At 42.3% G+C, this 13,382-nt stretch overlaps 1 protein-coding gene across 1 annotated transcript; it reads left to right on the forward strand.

Annotated features, from left to right (window-relative positions):
* The first annotated feature begins 4,808 nt into the window (after positions 1 to 4,808).
* On the forward strand, positions 4,809 to 8,514 carry LOC111868106 (hemolymph lipopolysaccharide-binding protein-like). Its single transcript, XM_023858501.2, has 2 exons — positions 4,809 to 5,148; positions 8,274 to 8,514. Exons 1-2 carry the CDS (start codon positions 4,818 to 4,820, stop codon positions 8,426 to 8,428), a joined length of 486 nt encoding a protein of 161 aa, XP_023714269.1. The 5' UTR covers positions 4,809 to 4,817; the 3' UTR covers positions 8,429 to 8,514.
* Positions 8,515 to 13,382: the final 4,868 nt, after the last annotated feature.

A 13,382-nucleotide genomic window follows, 5' to 3' on the forward strand; every position in this document is an offset into this window, starting at 1 on the left:
TTTTATGGAATCCGATGGCTCATTGACGTGTCAACAAGAAAAAACCTTCACTGAACTCTATCCTGAGCCACTTGAAGCTGGTTCATATCGGAAAACCACATTTCTACGAAACATATTTTAATATTATCCTCTCATTTAGGTATACTTGTCTGAAAATTGGTCTCTTACGTTCAGATTTTCTCACAAATTTTGTAAGCATTTCTTATCTCTCCCATGCATAATATATTACATTACTCTAAATTTGTCCCCTCACAATAGGAAATCAAATTGCTATCCCATGCAACCCTTTTGTAGCCTACTTTCCTTATTTTGAAAAAAAAAATAAAAAGGAGGTTTATGAGATCACCATGCTGTGTGTCTGTGAATCCCCATTATTAACTTTTGAATGTCTGAACCAATCTTTGTTATAGTTGGTTTGTATACCATGGCACCTGAACCCATCTGAATGGAGCACTTCATAACTATCTCCCATTAGTCTGTGTGTCTGTATGTATATCCTCCTATCGTCACTAGGCAACGGCTAGGTAAAAACGTTACCTTGATAACGAATACAATAGGACACAAAAGAACAATCGTCGGACGCGTCGTTTTGTATGCGATTCATGGCTATCAAAGGACAGCAGGCGATCAGTTTCTTTCAGAACCGCGTCAATATTGGGACACTAGCTTGAAAGCTAGTCAGGAGTATCTAATAACTAACTTCATGGCCTTTAGTTTGCAAGCGAACTATACCGACTGATTGACCTCCGCTTGTCGGCGAAGTTAGTGCCAACTTTAGCGGAGAGAGGGTGTCGCATGGTCAGCGCAACGAACCCCACGGCCGTTAATTTCGGTTTTCTAGACCAGAGCCGCTATTTCCTTGAAATAGCTCCCAAGTTATTCTCACGAGGCTGAGTGGACCCGGTTCCAGACCAACTACTTCTCATAAAATCTGGCAGCGCCGGGAATCAAACCCGCGACCTCTGGATCTGTAGCCAGGAACTCTGACCATTAGACCACAGAAACGGTCTAAAGGATCGTCCACATTACTCGTGCTCGTGCGTCAGAAGCTTACTGCTGCCGGAAAATCAGGATCTGGAGCTGACGAAGTGGACGCCCAAACTGATTTGCATACAAAGCCTTTGCATTTCTTCGCAACAGATATCAGCTCCAGATCCTGACAGCAGTAAGCTTCTGACGCACGAGCACGAGTAATGTGGACGCGCCTTAAGAGTATCTAATATTGAACGAAAAATGAAGACGAGATTATACAGGATGAGCCGGGAAACATGTGGCGCAGTTTTTCAGTGATACACGTATTTAAATTCTTGTCCCAGAAGTTGCACAGAGGCAAAAGAAAATGAGGAAGAAAGAGACTGTTATATCCTGATTTCCAGCCCACCCTCGAACTGAACTCCTGTATACGAAGCAGAAAAAAAAAATCACGTATGGGAGGAAGCTGCCATTTAAATTACCTTCAAGAGGCTAATGAGGGAAGCTAAACTCCTGCTCCCTTTATACGCCGTCAACGCGTGGTACTTTGTTAAGCATACGAAAGATTTTCTGTACCTAACAGTGAGCGATAACGCAGATACTCTGTGCAATATCGGAAATTATTAAAAGTGCCACGGAACCTGAAAAAAAAATACATTTCGTTGTAATTTCCACTAAATTCTAATGCTTAATAAGCTAAAGAAAGCCGCTGTGGATCCTTCGTGTTCACGGGCGAAGTAGGCCGCCATGTTGTGTACGGCGGCAGCGCTGCCAACCGCCATACCGGCTACAATTATTGCGTTCCAGCCCTAGAATTTTATTCACTCACGCACTCACTCATGGAGCTGAACCCTTCTTGAGAAGCCGCCAACTGTGCAGCTACTCAAAAACTTACCAGCATTTTATGGAACCCGAAGATTCATTACCGTGTTCACAAGGGCCCTCCACTGGTCCCTATCCTAAGCCATATCAATCCATTCTATACCATCCCATCCTGTCTTAAGATCCACTTTAATATTTTCCACCCACCTACGCCTTCGTCTTCCCAGTGGTCTCATTCCTTCTGGCTTTCCCACCAATATCCTATATGCATTTCTCTTCTCTCCCATTCGTGCTACATGCCCTGCCAACCTTATCCTCCTCGATTTCAAGTTCCGAATCTCATATCTATTTTCTTTAGCCTAGGTCGTTTATCCAGAGGATCCATCCAGGTCCGAGACTTTTTGAACACTTTCGTAACAAGTTTATTTTTTTACGTCGAGGATTTGATAGCCCCACGGCCAACCCCCCAGATGGAGGACCACCCCTTGTCGGCTGCCTCCGACTGCTTATTCAATATATTCGCAGCTTCCCTCCATACCTGGAGGGCGTCTCCTCCATCCGCAACCTGAGGACGCGCCATGTCGTGGTCACAAGAGACCCACTTAACATGGCTTACCAAATAAAATTCACTACTAATAGTAACACCCAAAGCCTAATCATAGAGCGTTATTATTGCAAATGGGTTTATAAAAACATAACCAAAAGCCTATTCTTTTACGAACGAATCCAGAAATATATAACTAAAACTGAAAACATAGCTTGTTAATTCGTTGCTGGATCCAACGTGTCTGTTTTACCAATGAAAATAAAAGTTCTGGGAAGAACTAATAGTGACATGGTACTGACCACATAGAAAACCAAAATGTTACAGGGGGGCATATTGACACAGAGAGAGCAACGTGATCCAATAAATCTACTTTTATTTTTTTAAAAAGAAGGAAAATAGGATAATAATTAAATGTCTGACATCAGGGAAGCTGTTACACCCACCGAAATGATACAAACCGTGTTCGGAGATTCCATATAACTTCCGTTTGTTAATATCTAACCTATCGTGCGTGAACTTCTTAACAGTGACAGTAAACTGCGACAGTTCTTGCGTACTGCGGTTCTCAGAAGCGTACCATATCAGTACCTTGTCATTATCTTATCAGTGACCTGCTGGTATATAAAATCTCACGAATCTTAAAAATAAACTTATTCCTAAGGACCTGTCAGGTAAGTTCAAAAAGATCATCATGATCGTCTGCTTCAACGTAAGTTTCCATCAACACGTTTCATCTCAAAGACTATCCTACATTTCTCCGTCCTTATGGTTAGTAATTCTTCACCTTCTTACGTCAGCATTGGATAATCAGTCCGTTCTTAAGATGTGATTAAAGGGCCGCGCCATAGCTCAAGCGGTTAGTCGCTGGCTTCCCATCGCGGCGGCCCGGGTTCGACCCCGGGTCTGGTCAAGTAGGATTTGTGGTGGACAAAGTGGCGCTGGGGCAGGTTTTCTCCTAGTACTTCGGTTTCCCCTGCCAATCTTCATTCCACCAATTGCTCCACAATCACCCTCACCTATCATCTGGGGATGGTACAATAGGCAAGAAGTGGCCGCAGTACAAGGGACTTAGTTCCACTCCTCTAACAATAAAAAAAAATGATGTGATTATGGCACTTGTTCTATAGACTTGGGTTCTTTCTTCTAAACCATATACAGTAAAACTTGGTTATAGCAACATCGGTTTCTGCGACACCTTGTCTATTGCGTCAAATATTCAATGGTACGAACTAATTCCTCATAAAGCAACTGTTTTTATACCTTGCTTAGTACGACATGCACAAATGCATCAACCTCGTATGTAACGTCATTTTCATTCCTGAATTTCTCTGATATGGACATTGAACGTAATTTAGAAAGTGTGTATTGGGCAAGTAACAGGAAACAGATGAAGATAACTGATTACTGTACTCGTATCTAGGTACAGTAAGGCACAACAATTGATGTAATCTACTGTAATTTGGTGAGTAGGCCTACCTTTAATATACAGTATTAGTGCGGTGTGTATTGTCAGTGAAAAGCGCTGTGATCTGTCTTTGATATTACACATTTGGGCAATTCCACGTTAATGTTACGTTGGTCTGTACTTAACTACGTATTTCTCTTAAAAAATGCAACATTTTAACTCAGTTTTTGGTAGATTTTTACGTGACTAACATAAGGCTACTGTGGAAGTGCCCATTTCGGTTACAACGACATTCGTTTATAACGACACTATTTTTAGGTCCCTTTGATGACGTTATAACCAAGTTCTACTGTATCTGTAATGCGCTGCGTATTGCTGTAATGCTTACGTGGTCTGTGAGGTAATTCCAGAGAGAAGCCCTAAAAAGCGACATTCCTGCTGTTTCATTTGCTGCTATTACCGTCTCAAATTGAATCTGTGTATCATTTCCACTTCTGTTCCTTAGCTCTTTCTTCATATCATTCCATACATACAAACTGTTTGAGATTTGTACCGTGGCCACTTCTGGCCTATTGTACCAGCCCCAGATGATAGGTGAGGGTGATTGTGGAGCAATTGGTAGAATGAAGATTGGCAGGGGAAACCGAAGTACTCGGATAAAACCTGCCCCAGGTCCACTTTGTCCACCACAAATCCCACTTGACCAGACCCGGGATCGAACCCGGGCCGCCGTGATGGGAAGCCAGCGACTAACCGCTTGAGTTATGGCGCGGCCCAGGTTTGGCGCTAGTTAATCTTGTTAGTAAATTTATCTTCGATGTTAGTATAAAATGGTGTAAACTGAAATAATAACCACAATAGATTATCTTGTCTTCTACTTGTGGGGGAAATTTCTGTTGACTAGGATACAATCAGTTACAATTTCTGCATTTATGTCGCAAAGTTTTTTAGTATCTTACTGTTTTCACGTAGCGTTTTTTCTCCATTTGTGCCTATAAGATCGTTAACTGGATGATTAGCAATACGACAATTAAAATCACATGTTATTTTCCTTTATCAGGGACTCTCACCATGCTGCGAACTCTTATGCTCGCGCTAGTGTTTGCGGTATGTCTTCACGTGATTCAGGGTCACGTGTTGCAACAGAATGCTACACAGAGATGGTCCAAGGTGTCCCACAAATACCAGAGACTCTACAGAGCAAGTTACTACAATGTGCACGATGAACCCCTCACGTGGTTTGAAGCCAGCAATGTCTGCGGATCAGAAGGTGCTCACTTGTTAATCATTAACTCGCCAGCGGAAGCCGAGGCTGTGAAGAGATTTGTGGACCCCACCGTCGAGACGTACAGCGTCGGATTCCACGACCTGTTTAATGAAGGGACATTCACGACTGTTCAATGTATGTATTACAACTTCTCATTAAGCGTCTACGCCATTCATTCATTCATTCATTCATTCATTCATTCATTCATTTCATCAATGTCTCTACAACTTTTTGTTGGGCTCTGGCATTTTCTTCAGTTTCGTAATCACTGTTATACAGACGCTAGGATTCCTTGAACAGAAGATCAGCCCGTTGGAAGGCCTCTAACAACCCGCAGGACAACACAAACAGAATAAACACATACACAGATATTCATGCCTTGAGTTGGATTCGAACCCGCGATCCCAGTGGGCGGGCGAAGACAGTTCATGCCTTGTACCGCGCGGCCACTGTGATCGGCAAGCGTCTGCATCAGTGACAGGAAATTACTTTCCACTAGTGAAGAAACCCGTTGAAATTCAACGGACTTTCCTTTTCCTTACCCTAAAACGGCGAATTAAGTTATATCTAATCACTTTATCGTATCACCAGAAAAGTTACGTGATAGGTACCGCTGTTGCGTGACGCCGTGTTTACAGGTTGCCTAGCAACATTGTCTAGAGTTGTTTACTGCTGTGTAGTAACCGCGGTATCCCTTATTACGTCACCGCGGCAATGGTTGCCTGACACAGTTGCCCCTCTGTTACGTCACCGCGGGTGAGGGGATATGTGACGTCACTTGCGAGACCGCAGAGTTCACGTGACCCCTACTTCCCGTTGCGCCATCCACGTTACAATATTATCACTGTCAACACCTCTGTAACACCTCCAAACAACAATAATATGTGACGCGAGAATCGTACGATATTTTCCACTGTCTAGGAAAAAGTTGTACGATGTTTCGGAGCTTCGTTCTTTATTCGTTTTTGGATAGAACGAAATAACAATAACTAAGTAGTACTTCTTTGATATATTCAGATCATATGAGGGGCTAGACATTTACATGCAGCTGTTATCATCAGACTAGAAAGATTAGAAGCTAATAACTCTCACTTGGATACTACAATATGCATGTAAACGAAGCCAGTCTATATCAATGCGCTAGAATAACAAGAACGTTGGTTAACAGTAGACTACTCAGACATGAAAAACTACTTCTAATGATAACGTTCCGCTAAAAATATAAATTAATATATTCTCTTAAAATTTTTTTTAATTCGCTTAGTGCGGGGTGGAGTCCAACTGAGTCCGCTAGACACGGCGGCCACTGATTGGCCTAGTGTAGCATGCCCCGGGTGATTATGATGATGGTGAATATGGTAGAATGAAGACTGGCAGGGGAAACCGAAGTACTGGGAGAAAACCCACCCTAGCGCCACTTTGTCCACCATAAATCCCACCTGACCAGACCCGGGATCGAAATCGGGACGTTGCGGTGGGAAGCCAGCGACTAACCGCTTGAGCTCCAGAAGTGGCCGCAGTACAAGGGACTTAGTCCCACCCAACTAGCAATAAAAAAAACGCTTGAGCTATGGTGCGGCCTATAATACAATTGTTACTATAACAGAAAAATAATATACTGGTTATCACCATTTTTTCCTCGGCACTACAGCCCTAGTGGGCCTAGGCCTACCGCCATGAACTTCACCGTTCACTTCGGGTTTTTTGTAGATCTTTGACATACGGTAGGACTCCTTGGGCGGGTGATCAGCTCGTCGCAAGGCCTCTACCTGTACACAAACACAGAAAAACGCACACAAACATCCATGCCCTGAGTGGGATTCGAACCCACGATCCCGGCTTCCGAGCGAGAGAAGACAGTACATGCCTTAGACCGCTCGGCTACCGTGACCGGCGGTGTATAAGAATAATATATAAGAATTCAGTTCGTACCTCACAGGAAACAGATCCGAACCCACGATCCCGGCTTCCGAGCGAGCGAAGACAGTGCATGCCTTAGACCGCTCGGCTACCGTGACCGGCAGTGTATAAGAATAATATATAAGAATTCAGTTCGTGCCTCACAGGAAACCGATTCGAACTCACGATCCCGGTTTCCAAGCGAGCGAAGACAGTACATGCCTTAGACCGCTCGGCTACCGTGACCGGCGGTTATCACCATTAGGGTGCATAAATCTAAAAACTAGCTTTTATTATTAGTCAGACATAAGGGTTATGTCACAGAACTCGTAGAAGTGCTCTTTCCTCTTACTTGAAAATACAGAGTCAGTCTCCAAAACGTGATATGTACAGGGTGATTCAATATTATTATCTTGCTTTCAGTGGTCTGTAATTTTCAAATCGGAAAAAACAAAATAAAACTGCTTATGGAATATGAAAGTGTAACTGAATCAATCAAGACATCAATGCGGCTAATACAGCGTAGTTAAATAAAACATTTCCATATTCTGCAAGCGGTTTTATTTTTTTTATTTCAGGCTTGAAAATTACAGGCCAAGGAAACCCCCACAATAATTTAGAAACATCCTGCAATTTTGACTTCCACGAGGCAGACTATACCACACTCGTTTTCAGAAGATATGGAACAAATATCAGACGAGCTTCATAACTTGTACTCTTCTCTAATTGTAATTACAATGATTAAGTCAATGAGGATGAGGTGGGCAGGGCATTTAGCACGAATGGGGCGAAGAGGAATGCATATAGGATATTTGTGGGAAAGCCAGAAGGAAAGAAACCACTGGGAAGACCAAGACGTAGGTAGGTGGACAATATTAGAATGGATCTTAGAGAGATAGGCTGGGATGTTATGGAGTGGATTGATCTGGCTCAGGATAGTGACCAGTGGAGGTGTCTTGTGAACACGGTAATGAACCTTCGGGTTTTATAAAATGTTGGGTAATTTTTACGTAGCTGCACAAGTGGCGGCTTCTCAAGAAGGGCTCAGCTTCGTGAGTGAGTGATTGAGTGATGGTGTAAATATCAATAAGCACTGACTTCCTATTGAAAAAGGGCTGAAGAAGTACCCATAAGGTTGAAACACGGAATGATAATGTTATTCGGAATCTAATTTCACATCTAATTAAAAATGTGTAGACTTTCCTGTGTTTGTGAGGTATGAGTGTCACTTGCCTGTCCTTGATTATGTTTACTTCCGCTCCACACATACCTGAAACGCTTATAAAAGAAACCGTAAACCTGTCAATTCAAACTATTCAAGTTGCTAAATTATCTAATGAGTACTTGTGTTCTATTCGCAGGCCAAAGTCTGCAGGAGGCAGGTTACAATCACTGGGCTTTACTTGAACCCAGCTCCTTCCATAATGAAAACTGTGGAGGTATTAACCAACAGATATTCTTGCTTGATATCGTCTGTTCTAACCACTACCCGTTCATTTGCGAATATGAACCATAAAATGTACTGAAATATGTAATGTCTCATTACAAAGAATTAAGTGTATAATATAAGTTTTCTATAAATCAATAAAATATTATTAAAGTCTGAAATGTGAAATTTTTATCTGAATAGAAAACAAGGAAGTATTAGTCTCCTATACTTTAAGATAAACTATATTAATTGGCAAAAGATAGTAATTTAGAAATAAAAACAAGAAATTTAAATACCAAATTAGGTAGACAGACAGACAGATTTTCACATGGATGAAAGTATAACTGTCAGATTCTGCATATAGACATAAATATCGGAAATTGTGTCGTACAGCTAGGAAACAGGCCAAATAAAGTAACAAGTAAGTTTCTAGTTAGTCAATAAATGCGAAACAGCAGTTGAGACCATATTGGAGGGGCACTATCAATAAACACTCGATTTACTGGTTTCAAATAAGAGGAAATCTACTTTTAGGATTGCACATGGAAACATCAACCAAGAAAACGATGCTAGGTGTATACACTGGCAAGCCTTCAGTCCGCAGAAAAACTTGGGTTTTAAGAAAGTTTCGTTTTAGAACAAAGTGTTTCGTAAAGGTAGCTGTTCTATGCTTAACTACGTATTATACCATATGACGTACATATGAGCAGGGAGAAAGCTACCTCTCCATACATTCTTTACTTAGGCGTGGGCAGCTTCTCGCTCCGACCGCTTTACCAACGGGGAAAGAGACGCGGGTACTCACTGGACGCGAGGACCTGGCGGGACACAGACACGAAGTGAGCACTCTTGCGAAGAGATCCCTCAGCCTCTGTCAGAAATCAAACCTCGACATCCCAGTCCCTAACATGGTCACTATATCGACTGAGCTATCCCGGCTCACTTTGTACTAAAGGTAAATTATCTCTATGCGTAATAAATTAAGCACCACCTCATAAAGACGCATGGGGGAGAAGAAATATACTGATTCAACGTTCTTGACCTCGATACTAGATGGAGGTGTGATCAGCTTGATGCTTCGGCCGCTTTAACCCCCGAGGAAAAGTTCCCGACACCGATTATAGAGAAGGCTGGCTGGGTCCCAGAGCCTGTCTGGTTGCTCTGGAGAACAGAGATATATGTGTATCTTGCACCTGCTGGGAATTAACTCCAGTTCCTCGGTCATCCTGAGTTTTGTGATCGTAGGTAATTAAATTCTGCGGATGACGGCCTCTGTGACCTTACATCACAAAATGGTATAATGTAAATTCAAGAAAATATATGTAAATCAAACGGCAACACGTTAAGTAAAGGCAATTAGTACATATAATGAGATTTAAAACATTCCGTATGCAACTGTATTTGAAGGCAAGCACAAATTGCCTAGATTGCATGGCCGGTAAACGGTGGCATTTGGTTGGGGTGGGGATGGCTCGCTGATGGAAGTAGGCGCTAAGCAGACGAGTGGGAAAATTGTGTCCATTCTTTCCCTGACTCGACTACAGCGGAATACATTTTATTGAAAGTGAGTGAATGACCACTTGTAGCGACTATATGTGTATACTGAAATGGGCACTGACATTGTTCTACGAGCATTTCAGAAGGCCTTCTGATAACAGATTCACTTATCAGTCAATGTTAGCGTGCGATTTACTTTATCGACACACACCCAAGCAATCTCACATTAGTGTTGCAGCACTCATCACACTCAAGTAATCACAAACTGTTGGAGGATTTAATCAAGTTATCGTCCATTGTAAACACTATGAGGTTTGTCAACCTGCCTGATTATCAACAGAAGTCCATGAAATCTTACCTGATAGTGTAATAATTGTAATATAAATCTGCAGAATGAATGTAACTTATTTCCGAGAAATCAGTTAGAATAGCTTTAAAAAAAAAGCTACATTTGCCATATCATGAACTCTGATTAACGGGCTACACGAAACCTTGAAAGAAATTTACAGTTGATGAATAAGCAAACTATGATAAGCAGTTCAGGTTAAGTTCCTGTGACGGAATTTTTCAAACAAGATAGTAAAAGCATGTAGAATTTGAGGTTACCAGAGTGGCAAGTCAATCAAGAAACTAGCACTCCCTTGGCTTACCCTTCAAACCTGAAGTGGAAGCAACATGTTCCTTCTAAACTTCGGTCAGTATTCTATGGGCTATACGACGTTATATCTTTAGGGTAAGTGAAATTTCTTGAACAACTGAGTGACCAACAGCTTCTAAAGAAGGACTCTGCTCTATGGTGTTGATAAACGCAGTTCTGTAAACACGGGCGTAATATATGTAACCTTTGCATTCTCTCATTCTTTCATCATTGAAATTAAACATATTATCTACAGAAAAAAGTAAAGCTATCTCAAACCCTCCATTCAGAGTCCTCCTCCTGTGTCTATTATGGGGACCATACATGTACGAGTCTGGCTCGCGAGTCCGACTCGGCTCGGGTTCCAATGAGCCAAACTCGTCCGTGTGTGCGTCGCCACACTCATACGTGTGTGGTCAACTTAATCCGAGCCCGGCTCCTCGCCGAGCCGGACTCGCATGCTAGACTCGTACGGGTATGGTCCGCCTTGCCCTTAACTTCGTATGGTTTCGTGCCTTACTTGTCATGCATCTTCATCAGTTCTATGCAAGGGGTATTTCCGTTTCTCCCTACATGTAGCAATATTTTTAACCAAGTTATTGGCACATTTTCTTCTGACGTGATGTACAAGTATACACGGTCTCATTTATTTGTCTCATTCCGCTTATTCGGCTAATGATCTAATAGCAGTTATGATTAGTGCACTGCTTTTCTTTTGCCTCTATACCCATGTGTCGTTACCATATTTAAACATCAGTTTAGGATCTAACCAACGTCTTGTAACACATTAGGTTTCTGGCATCTCAGAATTCATTCGTTCATTCTTTCACATTCTTGTTGTTCCCTCTGGAACATAGGACATCCGCGTAAAGGTGCGGCCACACAGAGCGCTACGTACGCTATGTTCGCTATACGAACAGAAAAATATCTCCCTTTATTGCCAGTGTGACTGGCCACACAGACTTCAGTACGCTATGTTCCCTATGTTACCTGCGTCGCAGAATGTACACAGCGTACGTAGCGTACGTAGCGAACATAGCGTAGCGCTCTGTGTGGCCGAACCTTAACGTTTCGTTTCACTTCAATTTCTTAATCTTATAAACAGTCGGTAGGTCTCCTTTGACGGGGGATCAGCCCGTCGCAAGGCCGCTACCTACATAGGACAAGACAACAGAATAAACAGACACACAAACAACCATGCCTTAAGTGGGGTTCGAACCCACGACCAGAGCGTTCGAGGGAGCGAAGGACATTTTTTGCCTTAGGCCGTGCAGCCGGCATCTCAAAATTAAGGTCAGATTAATATTTAGCAAAAATCTTAATTTTATCCACCCCACCATTTTGTGCATTCTTTGTTTCCTTCTACGCCCAAATTACGGTCATACCACTATTTCGTAAAATATTTGTTTCCTAGTATTTCAGAATTAGGGTCAAACCACTATTTTGGAAAAACTCTTTTGTTTCCTAATTTTTCAGAATTTGGATCAAACCACGGTTTTGGACTATCTTTGTTTCCTAGTATTTCAAAATTTGTGGCAAGCGACTACTTTGGACATTTATTGTATCCTAGTGTTTCAGAATTGCGGTCAAACCACTATATAATACAATCTCCCTTTCCTGCTGTTCAGTTAACCGGTTTTACAATATGACTGCCACAACAGAGCACCCTGCCTGAACAGAAACCCTTTCCTGTACTACTGTAATACAGAACTTGGTTTTTGTCAGATTCCAGTCTGTTGAGTTCTGTAGGCTTTATCTTTTAAAACAATCATTTCAATGGAACTTTAAGCTTCTTACATACAACACTGACATTATTAACAACAACTACTACGTTTCACTCGGTAAAGTGACAGGCTGTAGTGGGATGGAAGAAAGCAGTTCGACTCTAGGAAGCTGGAGCACAAGGGTCTGTCTCTTCCCCCCGCCTCCATCACGTCCAGAACGGTGTTCCTATCGAACGGGAATTTATTTTCCGTAGGTAACACAACCGGACCGCCAAATCCCCAACCCCTCTTTCTGGTGTTGAGATTAGTAATTCGTGGAGCTTTAATTCCATTCCGCCATACGTCATCATGAAGTGGTGCTTAAGCACAGGGACAACTTTAAATTTACTTTACTGCATTAATACTGTGAATACGACAGAATCATCTAGAAATCTGTTACAGCTGAATGCGAACACAGGAATTCATATTACCTCCACTTGGGAACTTAACTGCTCACGGATTATCTAAGCAATGCAAATTTTATTGGATTTAACAGCCCTTTGTGGCGTTTCAATGCGGTGGACATTTTGACAGCTGCACTACAACATCAAACATTTGCCCAGAGAGAGATATGGTTTCGACAAGAAAGACAGACACATCCACATAGGGTGTAACAAACCTCTGGCCACACAAATTATTTATAACAAGATAAGTTCACTTCAGTGACACTGAAAGTCAATAACGGTCCAAGTACCGCAATAAAAGAAAAGGGCTTTTTAATTACTGTGATACATATTGTAACATGATGACTGAAGAAGACAGCCATTGCTTCGTAACAACTAGATAAACACGTATCCACGGCAACGGATACGCATGTAACATCAGAAGAACGGCTGGAAGCAGTGTTTTCTATGCGGTCCGTGCCAAGGCTACGATTACATCAACCGGCTAGGAGTTAGCAGAGAGTTCGTTGCCGTCAGTGGTACTTGACGGGCGGTGAGAGCCACTAACAGCCAGTGAGAGTCACCAGCTGCCAGTTATGGCTACGAGTCACGGTCATGTGTAAGTTACGAGCCAAATGCCATAGAGCGAGGAATTGAGCACAAAAGCAGAACCGCCATGCGACGCAACGGCTAGGGGAGACTACAATAAACTGGGGCGGCGTGTGATGTAGTGATTTGTTAAGTGTGCAGATTAACGAGAG

This window comes from Cryptotermes secundus, unplaced genomic scaffold, assembly GCF_002891405.2.
Source record: "Cryptotermes secundus unplaced genomic scaffold, Csec_1.0 scaffold97, whole genome shotgun sequence".
Taxonomy (NCBI): domain Eukaryota; kingdom Metazoa; phylum Arthropoda; class Insecta; order Blattodea; family Kalotermitidae; genus Cryptotermes; species Cryptotermes secundus.